Source organism: Pseudorasbora parva, chromosome 7 (genome assembly GCF_024679245.1).
Source record: "Pseudorasbora parva isolate DD20220531a chromosome 7, ASM2467924v1, whole genome shotgun sequence".
Classification (NCBI taxonomy): Eukaryota; Metazoa; Chordata; class Actinopteri; order Cypriniformes; family Gobionidae; genus Pseudorasbora; species Pseudorasbora parva.
This window is the reverse complement of record NC_090178.1, coordinates 24,028,775-24,053,236: the sequence shown is the minus strand read 5'-3', so window position 1 is coordinate 24,053,236 and position 24,462 is coordinate 24,028,775. Positions and strand designations below refer to the sequence as shown.

Sequence of the window (24,462 nt, the reverse complement as noted above, 5' to 3'; positions counted from 1 at the left end):
AGGAACTAAACAGACGGAGAAAAATGGCCTACTCCTGACATTTTAGTTGCCTGATAATCTTTTTTTTTATTTCATATGGAGTAAATTTATCTATGAGCCAACATTTTGAGATCACATGACCAGCTAAATAATACTCATTTTAGGCCACGTCCACACAAAGCCAGAGCTTTCCCAATCTGATTTTTTTACTCCTCATTTCAAGAAATATCTACGTACACACGAGAGCAATGAAAACGACTCAAAACTATGTAGCATACATGCCAGGCCAGTGTGTGGCGCTGTAATTCTGCCACAGAAATACACTAAAAACGGAGAAGAAGAGTTGTGGGAAGAAGGGGTATAGCACTGATAGGTGGTGAGGCAAAATCTCACAATAAAATAACAATGAATGCATTTGCTTTACTGTTTTATTAACGCCTACACCTACACCTACCCTTATAATAATGCAAATACTGTAATTAAATTACGCAATATTGATGTGCGCAAGCCCAGTGCCCGTAGTTGTATCCCTTAAGTCTTTCACCGTGCCAAACGTAGTGTGATGAGATCACCGTTTTATAAAATATACGGGTGGGCTGTACACACAAAAACGTAAGATTGTCGTTTTCAGATATATCCACTCTGGGACCCGGCTTCAGAAAATATCGGATTTATGCTTCCAAAACGCCGGATCCATGTGGACGAAACGGTGATATGGTACAAAATGTGTACATAATATACAGCTAAGCACGTCTCCGTGTGGACAGGGTCTTAGTCCTGCAGCCTCTAATGCAGGGATTCTCAACCCTGGTCCTCGAGGGCCACTGTCCTGCACACCCTGCGTCCCAATTCTCATACTATCCATCCTAAATAGTGTTCGAAAATAGAATTAGTATGTCCCAAATCGTAGTATGTTGAAAAGAGTATTCCAAAGATTCCCGGATGGTTTACTATTTCCGGTCCGAATTCACAGTATGGATCGATGGGCACTCTTACGGCTGATATTGCCCACAACCCATTGCGAGTTGGACGAGGATTCGATTAGAACTACAAACGCGGATAAAAAGCGTTAATAAACTACAAACATGAAGGATGTGCGAGTTCGACGGTTAAGTAGAGAAGTTTAGATAAAGGGGTTTGAGTGACCAACTATCAATATTTAACCTGACAAATATATATTTATTCAGTGTTGTCCACATTATATTTCACCTGCAGCAGCATTGTGAAATTTTGTAATGACACGTTTGACCATTAACTTTTAAATGCATCATTATATTTAAACTGCAAACACATGAGGAGAGTCTCTGCATTAAAGATCCACAAATGGCAGATCAACGTGCGGCTACATTTCTCTCCGCTACGATAGGAGATAAAACTGAATGTGAAGGATTTGAACTGTGACGAATCTGACGATGATTGACAGGGCAGATAAACGGTGACGGGATGCACGTAACTAAGCGACAGAGTCCGTTAAAGACGGCGAAGTAGTATGTCCCGAAGCTTGCATACTTTTCTGCTACACACTCAAAAGTATATACTTTTTCTTCACAAAAAGAGTACATACTTTTAGGACATAGTATAAGTAGGCGAATTGGGACGCAGCAACAGTTTAGCTCCAACCCTAATCAAACACACCTGAGCCAGTTAATTAAGCTCTTCAGGATTACTAGAAAACTACAGGTAGGTGAGTTTGATCAAAGTTGGAATTAAACTCTGCAGGACAGTGGCCCTCGAAGAGGGCTTTACTTGTGAAATTTGCTTCATCCACACCACTAGGTGTCAGTATAAGTCCAAAACAACAACATCAGCAAAAAGTTACTGTTTCAAGTTTATTTATTAATGCTAATCGTTTCCTTCATTTTCTTTAATCTGTTCTATATTAAGTGCTTCATTATTATGAGAATGTCACAGAGCAAAGAGCAAACCGACTAACTGGTCATTTTCAAAGGGGAACAAACTCAAACACTCAACAAACTCATTTTTTCCCACTCTTTTGCGTTGACTTGAAGTGATAGTTCACCAATTTTTGCGTTTTGAGATAAAAGATGATTTTAAAAAAGTATTTTTTTTGGGGGGGTCCAAATTAAATTTAATGAGGTGTCCTGTTGCTTAGATCTCAGGCATCCGTCAAAATGTCATAATTTGATTTCACAGTAAGTCATAAAGGTTAATTAAAGGAAATTGTGACAATTTTCATTAAGTAATCTAAAAAAGAAAATAATTGGTTAGTTTTAAAAGGGTTTACTTTTAATTTGTATCCTGAAGCTCCAAACATTTTTTTTCCTCCATTTCATTGTCTGTTTATGATTTATTTATTTTTTTGTTCCTGGTTCCATCGTTCCATCAGTAAATTCTCGCTCCTGTTCACCATTATCTCTTCCTCACGCTGCAACCGCTGCGCTCTCTTTCTTTTGACCTTCATGTTTTACACTCCTGTTCTATCACCATATTTCACTCATATCACTCTCTCTTCACTCCATTTCATCCCTCTCTTTCACCCTCAAACCATCCATTTATTTTGCCCCTGATATCATCGGTTTCTTTATGTGAGCAGACATTTCTGCGTTTTCAGAGCAGTGCGGAGACCCCCGCGTGTTCCTGACATTCTGTTCCGAGGCGCTGCAAAGACATTTACAGTCGGGCATAACAAAGGGGGCTTACGGGAAATTTACAGGGCAATTACACTAGGCTAGCCTTGGAGAGTTAGCCTACGGCCAGCGCAGAAATCCAGACCTTCATAATTCCTCACATACACACACTCATCCTGCCACCCTGGCTCACATACCCAGCAGCATCTCGCATTCAACTGCAAAGAAAAAAAAATGCTTTATTGGCGAGAATTATATAACAGCATATTCTGCCAAAGCTAAAGACCCATTCTTTATCTCTCTCTCTCTCTCTCTCTCTCTCTCTCTCTCTCTCTCTCTCTCTCTCTCTCTCTCTCTCTCTCTCTCTCTCTCTCTCTCTCTCTCTCTCTCTCACACTGTTGCAGAGAATGGCTTTTTGTTGCTGAGATTATGATGCAGGGTTCAAATGCCTAAGACCACTGAAATTGCTTCTATTTAGCATTTTTCTAATTTAATACTTTTCCACTACAAATTATATTACCAGCATAATGGTTTGAGTGAAATGTTGAATTGAAAAATGAATTTAATGACTTTAAAAAGTCTTATTATTTGTATGACCCACTTTGGCTTTAATGACAGCAGCACTCGGGCTGCATGAACTCCACAAGATTGTATAAAACCTGATGGTCATGACCTCCAGAATGATCTCAAGATCTTCTGCTTCAATGGATTCACTGAGATGTAGAAATTCTAGTCGATAATAAGCTGATAATTACTTTTATGTTACCGCCGATGACTAATAAAAGGCAAACATCTATACGACAAATAACAGATTTTAGTTCTTAACGCTAAGGGAATGTAGATATCACAACATTATAATGTACAGCATGAAAAAAATATTTTCAGTATTGTTAGTGTTTTAAAGATTAGCTTTAAGTTAGCATTAGAAATGAGCATTTAAAATGAAATATCTGCCAATACCAATAAATGAGGAGAAAACAACAAATATCGACAGATAACCAATATATTGTGCATCCCTAGATTTTCCTATTCATTTTACATCTTTATTTCAAGTTTGAATTAGACTTTCAGCATGGACTGTAGACTGTTGTTCTTGCGGGCAATGAGGACCAGCGCTGTATTAAAATACAGGCAGAGGAAAACACAGAGGGAAGTCTGAAGTATAGACAGACTGTCATCTCAACCTGAGCTAGTGAGTCACCGAGAACAGGAAAAACAATGATCTTGCAGAGCTACAAGTGCACATACTCAGGGAAAAACTGCAATTACACCATAAAATGGCCAATCTCGGTTTTCCTTGAGGTTTCTCTTGAATGCGTGTTCTCTTTAACTTCAAAAGTCCCTGAGTGAATTAGAGGTTATCCTCCATAAAGCCACTGTCATATCTCCTCCTTTCATTCCTGCCTTTCTGCGTCCCTACAGAGCCTGTATTCTTACGCGTTTCGTCCCGTTCTCCTCACTGTTACACTGCCTTTTCCTTCCTCCCCAGTGTTCTGATCATTTTAATGGTTCTATTAACAATTCCCTCTCAACTGCAGGCTCGTTTTACCACTCTTCTCTCTTCCTATCTTTCTACAAGACCGCCTGTTCTCTGCTCAAGTTTTCCACATGCCATTACTCTTCTGTTTCTCAAAGGGCATCATCCCCTTCCTCTCTGCAGACTTTCATCTAATGAGTTACACAAGTTATATTTACATAAATGAAGGCTTGCAGGACTAATCATTTTACTAGTCGATCAAGTAGTCAAATGTTTGCCTAACAGAAAGAGATTTTTCTAATTTCCACATTTCTTAAAATGACATCCATAATTTTGCAGATAAAATGCAAGAAACCCATTTAATCCGTATAGTGCATCAATTTTCCAATTACTAAATAGGACATTTAAACAAACAGGAAATTATTTTCCTATTATTAAATTCTTGTTGAACATACAACTGAACACTTGAGAACTCACTCCTCCATGGTGAATAAATCGTCATCCAAATTGCATCCGTTTTATCACTGTGGAGCCATGGAAATTTATTTCTACAGATGTCCCCATCAGAAACAATTACTGTCCAAATAGGGCAGCAGTCTAAATCTGGACAATTGAAGAACATCTGACTGTCTGCACAAAGGAGTTCACATGCCAATGTCAAAATTGTATTTGATTAATGGGCTAGAATAATCTGAAATATTTCAAGGGCTTCATGATATTGAAATTGTGACATTAAAAAGATAATTACCAGAAAATAATGATTAAATGTTATGATGATTAACAATAAATGGCTGATATTAGAACGATGTACTACTTTGTCTAAAATAAATAAATTGTTATAAATGCAAGCAAAAATGAGATTGTCTTAAAGAAAGTCAAGTTTTTAATGTTGTTTATATGTCTGTGGTGTTTTGAATGTTTTAAAACAAACCATATGCAAATTCATAAGTCCACACCATTGCCTGAGTATTTTCTTTTTAAAAGTCCAGTGAACCAAAGACAGTCTTCAAAAACACTAAGAAATCACCAGTGTTTCTTACGTCACAAACTACCTTGCTGGTGGGCTTTAACAAATCGTCATACTATGCTGTGAAGCAGGGGAGTCTCAAGAGAAGCCAGGTTATCCCGGTATATTGTTCTGTTGGTATGATAAATTTGCAAAAATCAAACCTTTTATTGAAGTAAAATAATTTAAAGTGAAGGGGGTAAATCACATTATGAAATAAAAGTTTTTCTCTAAAACAGCTCTGAATCTTCTCCTATAATGCCTGATGAGTTTGGAGAACACCTGACATGATATCAGAGACAATTCCTCCATACAGAATTTCTCCAATTTCTCCAGATTCTTCAGATAACCAGATCCTCATTGGTGCTTCTTCTCTTCAGTTCAGCACACTCACTTTCTATTGAGTTAAGGTCAGGGACTGGGATGGCCATTGCAGATGCTTGGTTTTGTGCTCAGTGGCCCATTTTTGTTTTGATTTTGACATAGCCCATTATACGATTTCTAGCACAGGGCTGTCAGATTTTGATCGAAAACAAGATGCAATGTATCTAAACAAGACGTCCAGGACCTTTGGAAGAAAATTAGGCCCACAGCATAACCGACACAGCAGTTATTCATTTTACACATGGGGTATTTCATTATCCCTGTCTGCACCAAACCCATCTTAAGTGTTTGCTGCCAAAAAAACTTCTTCTTTTTTTTTTTTAATCTGTCCATAGAACCAGTCTCATGTGAAGTTCCAGTAGTGTCAGTTACTTTTCAACATGTTCTATGGACAAATTAAACAAAAAGGGCTTTTTGGGATGGCGAACGGAAACTAGGTTTGTGTAACATTAGCAACACAATATTAATGTAGTCAAGCAAAAGGCTAATCATATTAATTACCGTTATGTGTCCGATATTTTTAAAGAACTATATCATTGTTACTACAGTAACTTGAGTAGAAGTTGACCGAGTGAGTCTCTGAGCTGGTGTGAGTGAGTGGATGCAGGGCTCATTTACATATTCATGGTTCCGCATATACTAAACGAAACAATGGTGTTGACTTATATTCAAGCCATTTCAAGGCATGCATCTTTTTATGAAAATAAAAAAAAAAACGTTTAAATGTCATTTTGGTCATCAAAAAAGAGTTTTAATGGACTTTAAGATGACATTTAACAGTGTTATTAACTAATTGGTGTTGGTAAAGGTAATCTAAAATAAAAATGTGAAAAAAGTACATGTTTACAATTAAACCTCTTAAAATCATTATCTGGTTAGTTTTTTAAAAAGCAAAGCGTTTGTCTAAAACTTTTTCAGCAGTTTAAAGTTGGTCAATCCGATCAAGTACAACAAATTCTGTCATCATCTACCCACCCTCACGTCGCTCCTTTTTTTTTCTGCTTGAACACAAAAGGAGTCATTATCGAAATGTCGCATCTTTTCCATACAATGAAAATGCGGGTTGATCGATAGCTGTCAAGCCCTGCTGCAATTTTGGTTGCTTTATGTCAAGAGCTTATTTGGTCGGGATTGGAAACCGGTTCCTTTGAATGCTAAACAATCTCTATTGTATCTAGCATTTACATATTCAACTGGCAATTTGTAAAAAAACAACAACAACAAACAAAAAAACTCTGCTTTTTGAATGTATTTTCCTGCCTGAGGCACCAAGTGAGTCAAGACTTCCAATAGTGCCCATTTTAAAAAGAGAAGGGAAAAAACGCATGACACCACTATTATCTTTTTGTCTTTGGTCCACACTCCTCTCTGATCTCTCAATCATAAATCTGCCAACTCTCTCTGCCTCCATTCTCCTCTCCCCGTATCCTCTTTTCTCTTCACATGTGCATCTCTTCACTCCTTCCCATAAATTATCTTCCTCTAAGGCGTAGTGAGAGAGAAGGACAGAGAGAAGTGTCTGAGGAGACGGGGACTGTCGAAAATAAAGAGAGGGGGAGAGTGTCCAAGACCGAGATGAGAAAGATGAAGAGAAATGAAAGCATAGCTTCGAGTTTCATAAGGTTACAGACAGAAGGAGAAAGATTCATTTCAAGGTGTGCTGAGAAATTACAGAGAGAAACGAGACAGATTGAGAAGTAAGGCAAGAAATGTGACGACTCACGGCAGAGGGAGAGCAGAACGAGTGATCGCAGCAGGAGGGATGGAGTGGAGGGGAGGAGGAGAGATCGCTGGCCTGGTGTCATTGTGTATTGAGACTCGGTAGCTGATCAATGAGGCCTCTGTGGCTGATGACTGCACAATTCAGCACACGCTACACAGCAGACAGCTGAAACCGCAGCAAAATTACTACACTAAACACCAGTGCTCCTTAAGTGCGGTGTTAACGAAATCACTTTAGCGGCTGCGCTTTAATCCTCAAGCAACTAATATCGCATGCGCTAATAACCAACCCAAGGCGGCTAATTAAAACAATCTCCACGTTCGAGAATAAAGAGAAACTCATCCACAGTTAACTTTACCGTCAAACCACTTATTAGCACTCAAACACAAAGCTTGAATGTTACAAGCACTAATGGAGCAGTCCTTTTAGATAATAACATAGTTGTTACGCAGAAGGCTGTTGTGTTTATATCTGAAACGGTAGCCGGCTAACCACATCACAGATTTGAATCCCACAAAAGCTTTCGCTTCTGAATATCTTGTTTTCTCTCCTCACACCTTGTATGTGTTCGGGAGTTTGTTTTTTTCTTTCTTTTCGTGATGAGGCAGAGCCTGCTGAGTTTCACCTCGTCATTTCACGCACCTCTGTGCCAGAAAGACACTGTGATACAGCAAACACAGTCTGGTTCGCTGAAACGATCATAAATCAACGCGCTGTCTAGTCTGCCAACTGTTTTCACCAGATTCGAAACTCGTATTTAGAAATTAAACAACCATTTGCGCAACTTAAAAAGGGATGTGCTCAACGACGGATACAGGAGCTAAACGATTGTGTTTTGTATTCTGTAAGCAATTCTATAACCAATCCAACATGGAATGGAAGTTCTGCTCTTTAGCACTGAAAAACGTGTACAGTAGGCTCAGAAGTCCTGCTTGATCCCTAACAAAGAGCTCTGCACAGATGTCTTAAAGCCCGGAACAGCGGATCACACTAGTGTTCTAAGCACAGCGTGATACTGAGCACAGCCAGGATCCAAACTAACACACACAGTGATTGGCAGGGTTGATATTCGCTGTGTGCGAGCACAGCTCCAGATCTGAGCCTCAGGTAACTGCCTGATTCCATTCGATTTTCCCCGAAGGAGTCACGCAACTTCCCTGCTTCCACCAAAGTCGGGTCAAAGTTAATCCATCTCTCCTCTCCTTTCTGCCTTCTCTCTTTTTCTTGAGCTGTCCTTTTGTGGGTAGTCCTTTAATTCCTTCACCCTTAGTTTCTTTTCTTTCACATCTATTTGTAGTCCAAAACTCCTGGAGTAATCTGCTTGATGTTTGTATAACCTCTCTTGAAACTGCACAAACACAATTTGGGAGGAGAACCCTTTTATACTCGAGCGTGTGCGTGCTGGCAGATGCATATCCTACATCGTTATTTTGGTAAAGGGCAGGGGAGAGTCCACAATAGCACTCATTCAGAAAGCAAAACAGTCAGTCAGTCAGTGAGCTTCACTGTCTTTCAGTCTCACTTCTACAGTTGGTTGTGTTTTGCTAAGCTCTCTGGGTCATCTGCTTCTTTCTGATCAGTCTTTATCTGTCTGGCACACAGAGCGTGTTCACCGGATCACGAGGGGCCGTTTTAAATGAATGAGTCTTATTTTGTGATGTGCTGTACATTCTGTACTATACTGTGCTATGTGCGCATAAATGCGCAAGTCTGTGTGTATTCATGTATGAACAGTATCCAGTGTTTGTACAGGGGACTATGGGAGAGGTACAGACTAGGGATAAGGCGATTTGATACTCAGATCGGGTATCGGGCCAATACTGCAATTTTTGCCAGATTGGATATCGGTCAGATGGGACCGATCCAAATTCGATATTGTGCGTATACTATTCTGTGTTATTGTTAAGCCCTAAAAAAGGCATAACCTTTTCGCGCATCATATAGCACGTTTTCTGAAGCTTTTCCATTGTTTAATGTGAGGTACAAATGGATATTTAAAGCTACACTGTGTGATATTTCCCCCCATCTAGCGGTGTAAAGGTATATGACCATCCAATTAATAAAGTTTCTGTTCCTCTCAATTCTGATTTCGTTTTAACTCCTACGGTGGCCGATTTAGTCCAAGATTAACATGGCAATCCCCCTCTTCACATTCGACACGGTGCCATCGAGTGTTAAAACGTGAAATGCGAAGCTTGAATTTACGGGTATGTCCCTCTTTGGCTAATGTACTTTCAAGATGGAGGGGCAACATGGCGACCTCCATTCGAACCCCTCACCCGTATGAATTTTCAATGGTATATTATAAACTTACGAGAATACTTTATAACTTGAAAGAAGTAAATATACATTAATGATCACATATATTTTTGAAAGAACTAAGTGAACTAAGCTAAGAATAAACTTAAAAAGTTACACAGTGTAGCTTTAAGTTGTTAAAGGGTTAGTTCACCCAAAAATGAAAATTAGCTCATTAATTGCTTACCCTCATGTCGTTTCGACACCCATAAGACCTCCATTCATTCAAACAAATGAAGATATTTTTGTTGAAATCCGATGGCTCAGAAAGGCCTCCATTGGCCGCATTGTAATTTCCTCTCTCAAGACCCATAAAAGTTACTAAAGACGTCGTTACAAAATCCATAGCACTACAGTGGTTCTACAATTTTTTATATATTTTTTTTTTTTGAAGTAACGGGAATATGTTTTTTGCGTACAAAAACTATTCTCGTCGTTTCATAAAATTATTGTAGAACCACTGTAGTGAGATGGACGTTGTAATGACGTCACATCTTCATTTGTGTTTCAAAGGTGAACAAAGGTCTTACGGGTGTCGAACGACATGAGGATGAGTAATAAATTACATAATTTAAATTTTGGGGTCAACTAACCCTTAATTCAAGTTTACGCAAATAATTGCCTCCGCTGCGGCTGTCAGTCATTCTCCATCCATCATTCAAACTGCGTGTTGTGCTTGGTTACAACAGTCAACACGATGAAACGCTCTCCAAGATGATTCATTGTTTGTATTATTATACTTGATCAGTTTAGGTCAAGGTCTATGGTTTTCCATAAAATGATTTTATCTTGCTAAAGTTTATTGTTTCTAAAAATGTTCCTTTCTTCCAGGTGTTCGCCATACTGTCAAATCCAAAAAGTTTTGTTGATGCCATTTAATTTCCTCTTTTTGTCCTTGTTACACTCTATTACTGCTGATGCGGCAGTGTGAGTATTCATTACGGTTGTGTGCAGCACAAGACTTTGTTCACAGTCCATCTTTCTGTTCCTCTATCCTCATTTGCATCCCAATCTTTTTTTCATTGGCACCATAGCTGACCAAATGTTGCCAAAGCACTTAAGGGGCATGAGTTAACAGTTGCATGAGGGTAATGTTTAAAACTCACACATGATTCATACACACTCTGACTGCTTGTGATACCGTAGACATTAAGGCACTTAAAACTTAATCCAGCACAAACGGTTCAGTCCAGGAAAGCCTGAGGCTGCAGGTGGGCAGGTGGGAGTCCGTGGGTGCAAGAATCTTGGTGCATCAGCAGAAAAGGTGCAGGATATTTTTGATGTGCTGATCCTATGTTCTGCTTATCACTGATTAAATTTGCGTTTTGTCCTTCAGGCTATGTAATAATGCGTGTGGGTGGGGGAGTGGTGAATTTAAGTCTCTTGGAGGAGAAGGAAGGCGTCGAGTAAGAGCGAGAGAGAGGGAAACGGAGTGTGCATGGCTCTGAGTGTGTGTATGGAAGACTTTCTTGGCACTTTTTCTCTCTCTCTTTCCTTCTGAGTCTTGTTGTTTGTCAGTGCCAGGCTTTTATGCCAAGCCGGCAGCCATTACTCAATCAGACAGCTTCCTGTGAGCTCTTCTCATTAAAACCTCACACGAACTCTAAACCTATGAGCACAATTATCACCCTTTATACAAACACACGCTCAAACCCGGAGGAGCACGCACGCAGTCTACTCACAACGAAAACACAGACGAAACAGAAATCCAAGTCCTGCCAAAGTCTCAGTTTGTGGGACGCTATTAAGGCATATGGAGACTAACTAACCCTTAGTCACCCTCCACACAGGCTGTTTACAGCACGGAACAGCAAAAGAGCTCCACTAAAGCAACAACACTAACAGCAAGTCTGAACTGGATGCTCTGTATCATTTCCATTATAATGAAGCTGTCAAAACTGAAGCTTTTACTGAAAATATCTGATGTGCTGCAGAGCTGCTACACTGTAAAAAATATTTGTTGGTTTAACTTAAAAAAAGTTACCTGATTGCCTTAAAATTTTGAGTTTATTGAATTAAAAAAAATTGTAGATACAATAAAGGACATTGGTTTAAAAAACCCAAAATATTATTGTATATGCTACATAAAACATTTTTTGATAAATCATAAAAATAACATAATTTGGCATGATTCACTGCGTCATCACAAATAAAATGACCCAATATGCTTACATCGTTTATTAAAATTTTAATTTAGGTTGTTGATTCTCAAAAAAGATTCTTTTTGTTAACGCAACCGGATAACTTATTTTTGTTACATTTATTTTAAAGTGTATTATCCCTGTTTAGCAGAAATAAAATACATTTTCTTAAAAATATATACATGTGGTTATTTTGCTAGAAAATGTATTACCAATGTATGTTCTAACCATAATATAAAATCCAAATTTCTTTAAAAAAAAAAGTTTAAAAAAAGTATCAGATTATATAATTTATAATCAGACACATATAGTCATGAATAGCTTTTTAAAATACATAAATCTCTAACATTTAAGTTTGGGGATATTTTACTATAATATATTTGAATGTTTTTGAAGGAAACCTCTTATGCTCACCAAGGCTGCTTTTAATGTTGTGAAAAATTACAATTTAAAATAACTATTTTTTGCTTTGATGTATTTTAAAGTTTTTAGTGACACATAATCCTTCAGAGATCATTCGCTGATTACAAATATGCTGATTTGGTGCTCAAGAAACATGTCTTATTGTTATCAATGTTGAAAACAGTTGTGCTGCTAAATATTTTCTTTTTTCAATATTCTATGATAAATAAAAAGTTCAGGGAAACAGCATTTATTTGAAATATATATTTTCTGTAAAAATTTAAAAGTCATTGCTTTTGATCAAGTTAATACATCCTTGGTAAATACTATTATTAATTTCTTTAAAAACAAATCATCTGTACCCCAAACTTTTGAACGTATATAAATCAAATGTGCAAAGTGCTGCACAAGGACTTTCTCACAAAGACAACAATCAGTCTTTTCCAACCAGCTAATTTACATGAATTGCCCAAATGATTCACTAAAATAAATCGGATTGATTATCATTTGATCATTGCCTCAGCTCACTAGGCTGTAAAGCTGCATGCGCGATACAGTGTGACAAATATGATATAGCTGTTCTGACACGCTACACCGCTATTTATTCCCCAGTAGCTTGTTACTGGAAAAGCGACATTATAAACATGATAAATTGCTTGTGATGTTCTTCATTTGTATATTTGTTTAGATAAAAACATCTGCTAAATGACTTCATGTTCTGTAAATATAAGCCACTTAAAATGCTGTATCCACACCAATACTAAAACGGATTGCATTTTGATTGTTTTGATACATATTCATTTCATATTTGATATCAGTTGTCACATAGAAGACCCATCAAAATCTAAGAGGCCTGATTTGGGTGGCAAACGTTGTGCGTTTGTCTTTTCACTCAAGGACGGTCAAGTTAGTATTGCTACTTACAGTTAGCATGTCGCCAATAATGGCAAGTACGCACGCACGCAGAGACACAAACACACTCGATAAAGTCGGCCAACAGGAAGCGTGTTCTTTCAGGTTCTGAGAGCGCTGTCATGTGCTGTTTCTCACCGGGATCAGAGTCTATTGAGCAGTGCTGTATGTTGTTTATCAAAAGAAACAGGAGAGCGGGAACGTGATCATCACAATGTTTTCTTCATCCCTTCTCGTCTTGTCCCCATTCTGCCAGTTATCTATCAGCCCACAAAGGAACTATTTCTTTCCATATGATAACATAATCTTCCTTTTCTGTTCCTCTCTGAATAGTGCCCTTTAGTGGCTCTTTATCAACACAGTGTTTCTCTCTCTCTCTCTCTCTCTCTCTCTCTCTCTCTCTCTCTCTCTCTCTCTCTCTCTCTCTCTCTCTCTCTCTCTCTCTCTCTCTCTCTCTCTCTCTCTCTCTCTCTCTCTGTCGCTCTATCTCTTTCTTTCTAAATAACTCTCCTTTTTTTTCTCCCTTCTGTGCCAGTGACCTTACAGCGGGGCTTTGAACCTTGCTCTTTCTTCCTCCCTCTCCATCATTCTCTCATTCTCTCCCTCACGCTCTCTCTTTCTCTCTCTCTAGAGGAAAATCACACACTCATCAGTTTTCCCCGCTTGGCTCTTGACGAGCAAAGTCGCAAGGAGAATATTAATGGACTTCAGCAACCAATTAACACCTAACTCACATAACAACCTTTTACACAAGCCAGCATGCTGGGAAAAGTAGGAGAGAAGGCAACAGAGAGTGAGAGAGGGAGAAAGAGAGAGTGCAAGACGAAAAAGAAGCCGTTTAATTTGACATTTATGTGGTGAGGATGGAGATGACGGAGGTGTCTGGGAGAGAATGGCGAGAGACAGAGCACATGATCGCGTTAAAACGAGACAGAGGAGTGGGGTGAGGAATCATGGGTAGTAACTGTAATCAAAATTAATCAAGAGTTGTTCTTCTAGACCTATCCAGACTGTTGAGCGTATTAAAGTGATTAAAATGAGTTCATTATTCAACTTGCATAATTAAATTCCAATTCCAATTAAATTACGAAGAAAAATAATGGAAAGGGATCTTATTGCTATAATGTGCACTATGAATCTAAAATGAGAGATCCGTTGAGTAATAGAGTAACAGAGAGATATGTTCAGGACAGGCACCTTCAAAACTCTAGTTCTGCATCTAAATTACGGTCAGCGACAGACAAAACCCAGACTGAATAATCAATATAAATATGGAACTTTTTAAATGTATACGTCCAGAATAAATATACAGGGTGGTGAAATATTCTGGTAAATCTCTTGGGTTCTCAAACCCATATGGCAAAGGAGCATCAGTAACATCTCCATTGTCCCAATAAAAATCAAAGCAAATCAAATTACAAAAAACAAAATATAAATGGCCTTGGCATGCTGAAAGAATAAAACCAAACCATGATACAAGGGCTTCAATGACATTAATCTTCAATGAGATTATGAAATGGCAGCAGAATATGTCGTCACTGTCAGAGACACTGAATACAGATTCACCTAATGCATCTTCACTGTCAGAGACGCATGACACAGATGCACAGAATAGCTATGAATTCTCAGAGATACAGACCGCACTACAAGAATAAGGCCTCCATAAACGCACTGTAATAAAGGAAAGAGTTGTTAGAAAAAGCGTGACAAGTCACTGAGCTTTTTTAGTAGACTGTTCAACCCTTTTAGATTTGCTTACACCAGAGATAACTCTACTATAACTGGGTATCGATAGAGATTTTCCGATTCAATTCGATTCTGACTCACAAGCTATTGACTCAACTCAATTTGGCTGGATATGATTCTAAATCAGTTGGGTATATTTCAGATATAATATCCATAGTGTTTCAGGCTGATGTAAACCACTAACCAATCTTTTTGAACTATGCTGTAAAAGAACCGGCTTATTAGAGCCATTTGTTTAGGCCTACATTGGTCATGCTGTGTTTTGATTCAACAACAAAGAACCAGTTCATAAAAGTCATTTGTTTCGTCATTAGATTATACTGGATGCACGTTTGTTTTGTTGTTTTTACATGCAGCTTGCAAAGACAACTTAAAGATGTTTCTTCCCATTATTTTGAGGTAATCCTTTTATGGAACCAGATTAAATATAGACTGCAAACATGCATTCACTGTAGGGCTGTCAAAATTGCTCAAAAATGGCATCCGAATATTCCCTCTAAAAAAAACACGAATATTGGAACTATTCAAACATCTGGTAGGGCATTTTGTCAATGACGCACATTACGTCAATAACAGGACAAATAAATAGAAAGAGACATGACTACTTGTATAGGTAGTCTTTTTAAGTTTAAACATATTTGACAATGTATTACTTACACAAAAACAAGTAAATCAACTAATGGCCAAGACCATAGAGCGCAGACCTCACTACTCTCTCGCCCTCAGCCTCACGCTCTCTGAGCATAACAATTTAAACGAACAAACTTTGAGTTCCGAGCTCTGTTGTGGTAAAATGGAACTTTTCCTTGACATGAAACAGTAAATAATCAAACCAGTGGAAGCAGTGCATTTATCTTTTATTCATGCAATATCTCTTCAGTCAGTACAGTAGCCTACACTTTAGTAATGTTTCTGTTTAACATTAAATAAAATGAGGCATGGTATGCTAACTGAATCTTACATAGCTTGCATAAAACTTTACCTTGCAGCTCAACAATTTTACCTCCTACTGGCCAAAATACAGACATGGCTTTAGATTTTGGAGGGTTAAAATCGCTTTCTCTCCTGCGGTCGAGTTGGGCTCTGCACTTTCTGCCATCTTCCATGCAACCAACGTCAACTTTCAGCTGACAGTGTGATTCCTGTGACCTGCCCCTGAGGTATCGTATCGGAGTTAGGAAGTTCAGCATTGTGACAACACTAGTAGTAACTTTTCCACTGAGTGAACTTGGATTGGCTCGGCACAACTCAGCTAGCTTTACTTTGGCTCGGTTTGCTTTTCCATTACAGTTTAGTACTACTTAAAATTGGGTGGGATTATAGACTGATCTTTACATTTGTGTCGCCACCTCGTCTACTGACCACATTACATCCATTTCTTTTTTCAAGTTGAATGCGACGGTTTTTAAAGCAAGTTGTTTAAAAAAAGTTGCATGAACAAATGATACTGCGGTGGCTGTTGCTGACTATTCTCTAGCGGGTTTGGTGTCTTGTGTCGCAAATCCAATGACGCTGGTAGTGACGATTCTCTCGGACCAATCAGTGATTTGCAGATCACGTCACATTTAAGTATCGGTATGGCTTGTTTGGAACCTCAACCTAAGTGGTACTAAAAAGTACCATACAGTACACAGTGGAAAACCCCCCAAAAGTGAGCCGTACCATGCAGTGGAAAAGTGCCATAAAATGCTTTTTTTATATTGGGAATGCTTGAATAAAAATTGTATATTTTTATCCAGACCTAGTAATAACAATGTGTCACAATTTCAACCAAAGCTTGCTTGCTTAGTGAATCTGGAACCTCTAAACATGAGATACTGGCCTATTATATTTGGCACATTATTGGTGCAAAACATACGCCAGTACTGTGCAAAAACAAAAACACACAAATCACACGCAGCATTACAATCCAGCATTACAATCCCAACCCAGTCCAGCACATCTAAATCCATTAAACAGCAGACCAGAAAGATCCATTCTGCTCCCTAAATCTTATTGTTATCATGTCAGTGATACGTGACACATTATTTAAGACTTACATTCATATAATCATTGCTGTCTCTTTGTCAAAAATTGTGTTACATAACCATCGCTTCATTGATTTGCAGGCAATGTGAGCAGTCATGGCCACAGACTGTGAACTGAATTAAATGAAATTATGGGCAACAGTCTCAGGGGAAGGTTTCAATGAAAGTGGAACATTTTTAAAAGCAAATTACCTGAACAAAGGTGGGGCGAGACCCAATAGCGAAATGAAAAGAAACATAGCTGATGCTGGGACAGTGGGACAGGAAGTACAACAGCAAGTGCATCATTAGGAATAACTGCGAGGTACAGACAGTTGAACAGTCGGAAAAAATAAGTCTGGAGCTAAAGTACACAACTTTAACAGTCCAAGCCGACTGATGACTGAAAGGAACAAGTGAGGAAATGAGAGCTGAGGGAAAATGAAATAATTAGAAGGCCTACCTGCGGCGTTCATTGAAATATGCAAATCCATTTAATTTTGCTTTGATTTGCTCTGCTGCTCCCCTCTCTCTCTCTCTCTCTCTCTCTCTCTCTCTCTCTCTCTCTCTCTCTCTCTCTCTCTCTCTCTCTCGTCTTCTTTATGTCTCCAGCTCTTCTCTCATTCACACCAGCCATATTAAACTTGTATTAATACACTGTAGGTATGTCAGTTCAATTACCGTGGTTCTGTACTGCCCATGGGCACAGATGGTGTGTGCGTGTATATGTGTGTGAGAGAGAAAGAGAGAGAGAGAAAGTGGGTGATAAGGTGTTTATGAAAATTGTTATGCCTGAATCATTGTTTTAAAAAGCTCAAACGTGAGAGTTATAATCAGTCTCTCAGTGTGCATTCAGGTGAAACATATGTGGTAATGAAAATAGATGAGATTGTGTGTGTTTGTGTGAATTAGATGTGTGAGAGCGAGGCAGAGGGAGAGAAAGAGAGAGACAGATGTCTATGTAGATTAAAGATAAAGAGAGCAACCACAGAGATAGGATGCCATCTCCCTTAAAGGTGCAGTGTGTAATTTCAGTAGCTCCAAATGAAATCATGAAAATAATGACTGTTTTCAAACAGGTTTACTCTTTCTTATGCTTTTGGTTAAACAAACAATTAGCCTAGTCCCACTCCCAAGAGCCATTGGCTGTGGTGCCATGTCAGGAGGTTCAAACAGATAGCAATTATTTGATAGTCACTGTGTTTCTACTTTTTGGGAAAAACAACATACACATTCAGAGCACCATACTGCAATATTTTTTCCTGCTGGTGCGACTACAATTTGTTAGAGGTTGCACTGGTGCCAACACAACATTAGCCAACTGATAAGAGCTGCCATTTCTGCTGCATATGAGAAACATCAAACAACAAACTAAATGAAACCGGAACGAAACCACGCTTTTCGTTTGAGCTAAATGTTTATCACCTCGGAGCAATAAAAGATAGGGCGGCGCAATCAGAACAGGTACACATGGGCAGGGTTGAATTCGCCAAAGTATTCATAACATCACTGCGAAATCTAGTGAGAAGCATTTCAATTCAGCACAGAATTCTCTGTTCTAAACCATATCAGATCAAACTGCGCTGATGTGGAAACCAGGAGAAACATTGTGCTATATATTAAAAAAATATTAACGTATGTGTTATAAGTTATAGAAGGCTTTTCAATCCACAAATCACTAACAGTCACAATGGGTTTAATGTAGCAACACTACCTGTAACCATGGTATTGTGGCAGAAATAGTCAGTGTGTTTTATATTCTTAATCTTAGTTCATCGGTTTGTACAACCGTTTGAGAAGGGCTTTCAATTGCTTGACACATTTTCCAGCCCTTCAAAGATCTAAATATTATCCCATTTGAATGTTGTTTTTAATTTGTAAAACTAAAAGTTTAAAGATGTAGAAAAACTAACACTTTTATTTTAAAAAGAAATGAATTTACCTCTATAACCAGCAGATGGAGGAAGAGCAGCACTTAGCCTATTTATGTTACCATATCAACTCCCTAATATATCGGCACCTTTCAAAAATAATTGCCAAATATTGTTTTGTTTTTTTGTGTGCAAAAGTCATCTCCTCATGATGCTGGCCACCTCTGGTAAATTCACCAGCATCCATAGTTGAACGGATTATACAAGTCTGTGTTATAATGGCCTATGTCAAGATTGATTTTTTAATTTTTTGTGTCTTGTGAGAAACCTGAACATTTTTTGGAAAAAATGTCTAACAATTATTTTAGGAAGGTGACTATATGGAAAAGTAGGATGTCACTAAGCTTAATGAAAAACAAAAACTTTTCTTTAAATTGTGACTGAATTACACAAAGTAAAGATCACTCCTTTTATAATAAGAGCAATGGTAATTTAATAAGAGTGGAATATTTAAATGTTACCTATAACAATTAGGTTTTTGCACTTTACTCTCGTTAAAAGTTAATTTGATCTGCATCTCAATTCAAGCTCAATGCTTTACTGTCAAATTACCAATAAAAAAAGCATGTCATATTATTAGTAACTGTACTTAACGCAAAATGGGCCCTGCCATGGCTTACAAATTACTTAGTTGGTGGCCAAATTGCCAAAATGGAAGAAATTAAATTTGACAACAATCGTAGCATAAATTGTGCTTCTTAAACTCATCATGTAAGAAACAAACAGGTACTGGCTCTTTTAACTGTAAGGTAACTTTCATTTATTATGCCAGTGCCAACATATATTGTAATGCCTCTATCAGAAAGGCAACTGTACACACAACTGTTCAAATGTTTCGTTTTTTAAAATGGGATAAAGGACATTTTGTTGTATTTGTTTTTGAACAGTGTCTCATGGTCACCAAAGGCTGTGTTTATTTAATAAAAAAATACAGTAAAAACAGAATTATGATGATTATTATTACAATTTAAAATGCCTGTTTTGTATTTTAGTATATTTAAATGAATTCCTTTAATGGCAAAGCTGAATTTTCAGCAGTCTTCTGTGTCACATGATCCTTCAGAAATCATTCTAACATTCTTTTCTTATAATCAATGTTGAAAACGGTTGCTCTGCTTAATATTTTTGTAGAAACTGATACATTTCAGGATTCTTTGATGAATAGAAAGTTCAAAAGGATAGCATTTATTTGCAAAAGCAATCTTTTGTAACATTATGTCTTTACTGTCACTTTTGGTCAATGTCATGCATTAATACAGAATTTCTTTTTTATATAAAAAACTAAAAAATATTTTGAACAGAAATGTATTCACTCTACATGATGCAAATATCTCGTCATGCTTTTTGAGTGAACACATCTCTTACACCAATAGCAGGCATTAGAAGTTGAATTACTGGAAACACATTTGTCACACACAGACAATATTTGAAGTGATGTAAGTGTACAGAGCAACGATGCACAAATTGCACAAGGGAGGTGACATTCAATTATATTTAAGGAAAGAGATGTGGTCCGCACCAACATCACAATCTTATAACTCAAAAGAACACCACCTACAAATCCAACAAATAACACCCAACTGTTAAATAATTTGTAATAAAGCAGTAATTCACATGATTTATTCATGGAGAAAACAGCCTCCAGCACGGCAGACATCACAACAGACCTGCATTAAAGTACATTTGTAGTTATTTTTATTGTTAAAAAACTATGGAAATATTTTCTGGCACAGATATGATGTCCAGATTTCTGCCCTTGCACATTAAACAGCAAAAAGTATTTAAAAAACATTACGCAACACATACAGAGAGAGAGAGAGAACTAAACATTTCTGACATAAACTTTTCATTGTTTCATCATCCACTTTTCCTCTCCACCTTTTTTCCTTCCTATCTACACTTCATCATTAAGAGGAAGTGGACAGTTTCTGGGCAAGGTGACCTCGTCAGCATACAGGTGTTCTTTGATAAATAATGCACTCGTATTTTTTACTACAGAGCTTCGTGTCAAACTCAAGCTGTTGCTATCAGATAGTCAGCAGCCAAGAACACAGAACATCTTGGCTGTTCAAAAGCATTATCCTCTCCCACCTACACACACACACACATTACATCTCTCCTTCTGCTCTACTATCCCTACATCTCGGCTGTGTGCATCTCTTTGCACCAAAGATTTCTATTTTTGTGTCTGCGTTTGACTGTATTAATCACAAGGCTCATTAGCTTGTTTCTACATATAGAGATCCAAACTATTACTAAACACACTTATGCACTTTTTAATGTTTGTCCTATTTGAAGAAGAAAAAAAAACACCTACATGCTAATTTAAACTTACAAACACGTCTTATTTTTAGACACTTTAATTATGTTTTTATTATTAGATTAGCACGCACATACATTTAGGCTATATGCGTACTCTCTCACAGATTCAATCATGCTCCTAGCAGTGGGAGTGGCATTAATCTCTTAGCTTAATGCGTTAAAATGTGCCGTAATTATAGTTATTACACCTCTTCTACTATAGCATGAGCCAGGCGGACAAATCCCTTCTCTTTCCCTCTCTCCTTTGTCAGCTCATTTCTCTCTCTCTCTCCTTCTTTCTCTCCTTTCTTCATGCACAGCTGGCCACTGGTTGCATCAATCACTGACTGTAATGTCATTTAGCATAAAGCACACAGTCGCCAAGCAACTGCCTATCAGCGGGCGCACACGCCTCTGTGCTCCGGCCACACACCAGCACTCTCGGCCAATCAGGTGAGTCGGTTCCCTGAGTCGTTCCACTGTGATCAGAAAATACAAGAGCCTAGGGCATAATCTACAACACATTTTCCTTCCTTATTCTTTTTCCTTCTTCTTTTTGCCCAAATACAGAGAAATTCGAGTGACTTTGGGGACACTGGGGCTTGGTGTCAGACCCATTTACTCCAGTGGATATTTCTCAGTAGGTTTAGTTTTGAAGGTCAGTGTCTGTATAGGCACATCCATTAACATCTTGGCTACCAAAGAGCTGTTGAACATCACTTATATTGTCCAGGGAAAGGACTCAGGTCACTGAACATGCAGTGAACTTTTGCACTGCACTACAATAAAGTAACTGCATATTTTCAAGTTCACTGGACCTTTTCAGTCGCAAATGCTAATAAATGGGAATTACTTCCACTACTTTAGAAACCCACGTTAGAACAACAGAATTGATCCAAATGTTGAACCATCAAGTCAAACTTGGTTGTCGAGACAAATTTCAAAGAAGAATACTGCTGAATTGTTATGGGTTTGTGAGTTCTCCGCAAATATGACAGAATGAATAATATTTTCTTTTATGAATATATGAGCATGCATTTTATATCAAAAGAAAGGTTTTAAACGACAAAAAAACTTTTATTCTAGCTTCATGCATTTTTTTTATCAACACTTAAATATGGGTAAGTTTCATAAAATATTTTCATCAAATATTTTGAACAAAAATTCTGTGTTTGGCGGGGAAAGACTTAAAAGATCCTTCAGAAACAAATATATCATAATGCACTTCACACATCGAGTATCCCATAAACAACATTCTACTAAAATACTAGATTCATTTGTGTTACTGCTAGGGGTGAGCGATATACCAGTTGACACGATTAAACAAATTTGTCAACCAGTGGACATTTTGAACTATTGTCTCTGTGCTGCCCAGTCATAAAAAAAAACTTTGGTTGCATGCTTTTTTGAGCATTGTGGTTTAAAAACAGGTGATTTTAAAACCACCGTAGCGCAATTCGCAGCGAAAGACAACTATCTTGAGACGCGCAACATGAAGCCGCTGTTCATAGAGCGTTTGAGAACTGAATTGAGTGCTTTTTGTCACCTATTTGGGCTTTAACATTAAATACACATACCTACAGTGCATTCAGAAAATATGCACAGCATTATATATATATATATATATGCAAATTTAATTTAAATGCTTTAATTTTAATGAAAAAAATACTAAATAAAAATCACATGTACATAAGTATTAACAGCCTTTGCTCAATACTTTGTTGAAGCACCTTTGGCACCAATTATAGCATCAAATCTTTTTTGAGTATGATGCTACAAGCTTGGCACCTATTTTTGGGCAGTTTCTCCCATTCTTTTTTTTGCAGGACCTCTCAAGCTCCATCAGGCTGGATGGGGAGCATCAGTGCACAGCCATTTTCAGATCTCTCCAGAGATGTTCAATCAGGTTCAAATCTGGGCTCTGGCTGGGCCACTCAAAGACATTCACAGAGTTGCCCTGTGGCCACTCCTTTGTTATCTTGGCTGTGTGCGTAGGGTCATTGTCCTGTTGGAAGATGAACCTTCACCCCAGTCTGAGGTACATTACATCCTTGTTGTCAGGTTTTCAACAAGGATGTCTATGTATATTGCCGCATTCATCTTTCCCTCAATCCTGACATGTCTCCTAGTTCCTGCTGCTGAAACACCCTCACAGCATGATGCTGCCACCATCAAGCTTCACTGTAGGGATGGTATTGACCAGGTGATAAGTGGTGCCTGGTTCTCTCCAGACATGACGCTTGCCATTTAGGCCAAAGAGTTCAATCTTTGTTTCATCAGACCAGAGAATTTTGTTTCTCATGGTCTGAGAGTCCTTCAGGTGCCTTTAGGCAAACTTCAGACAGGCTGCTATGTGCCTTTTACTGAAGAGTGACTTCCATCTGGCCACTCTACCATACAGGCATGATTGGTGGAGTGCTGCAGAGATGGTTGTTCTTCTGGAAGATTTTCCTCTCTCCACAGAGAAACGCTGGAGCTCTGTCAGAATGACCATTGGGTTCTTGGTCACCTCACTGACTAAAGCCCTTCTCCCCCAATCGCTCAGTTTGGCCGGGCAGCGAGATCTAGGAAGAGTGCTGGTGGTTCCAAACTTCTTCCATTCACAGATGATGGAGGCCACTGTGCTCATTGGGATCTTTAATGCTACATAATCTTTTCTGTACCCTTCCCCAGATCTGTGCCTCATACAATACCGTATCAGAGGTCTACAGACAATTCATTGGACTTCATGGCTTGGTTTGTGCTCTGACATGCACTGTTAACTGTGGACCCTATTTAGACAGGTGTGTGCCTTTCCAAATCAAGTCCATTTAACGGAATATACCACAGTTGGACTCTAATCAAGTTGTAAGGATGATCAGTGATATACGAATGCACCTGATCTCAATTTTAAGTGTCAAGGCAAAGGCTGTGATTACTTATGTACATGTAATTTTTTTGGTTTAATTTTTAATAAATTTGTAAAGATTTCAAACGTCTTTCAAATTGTCGTTATGGATTATTGTTTGTAGAATTTTAAGGAAAATAATTAGTTTAATCCATTTTGGAAGAAGGATTTAACAACAAAATGTGGAATAAGTGCTGAAGTGCTGTTAATACTTTCCAGATGAACTGTATGTGTCTAATTTAGTTTTTTTTTTTTTTTTTTTTTTTTTTTACCAAATTCACAAAAATTATTCTAATTTAAATCGACTTGATGTTTGAAACCATCATACAAAACAATTGGTAGAGAAAACACTTATGATATACAAGTGCTTATGACAAATGTGACAACTAGCCCCGGTGTCCAATCCTAGCTTACACCTCTGTTTCCAACACTAAGATAATTTCACACTTATATGCACTGCCTCCTTTCAGTTTACTCATCACCCCAACCCATGCTTCCTGTATCGCTCTCTCCATCACCTCGCTGTCATTAGTATGGCTAAGGTGTCAGGCAGTGGCAATGCTGAGTGCCGAGTTCAGGCAGAGGACAGCGAAAGAAAAATAGAAAGACAGCAGCTGGTAGGAGGTGACAAGGTAGAAACACACAATTGCACATGCTCACCCACACCAACTTTTTATCTCA

The 24,462-nt window shown here is 38.1% G+C and overlaps 1 protein-coding gene across 5 annotated transcripts in view; it reads right to left on the bottom strand.

The window, feature by feature from the left end:
- Positions 1-24,462, bottom strand: part of cadm4 (cell adhesion molecule 4) — a 187,957-nt gene that overhangs the window by 49,418 nt on the left and 114,077 nt on the right. The window contains exon 1 of one of the 5 annotated variants that reach the window (XM_067448745.1): positions 7,158-8,509. The exons of 3 other annotated variants lie outside the window; for them this stretch is intronic. In XM_067448745.1, the coding sequence (XP_067304846.1) occupies positions 7,158-7,239 (82 nt within the window). In that variant the 5' untranslated portion in view covers positions 7,240-8,509. Of the gene's footprint in view, positions 1-7,157; positions 8,510-24,462 lie in introns of those variants that run through there. One more of the 5 variants, XM_067448747.1, reaches the window with a different exon arrangement.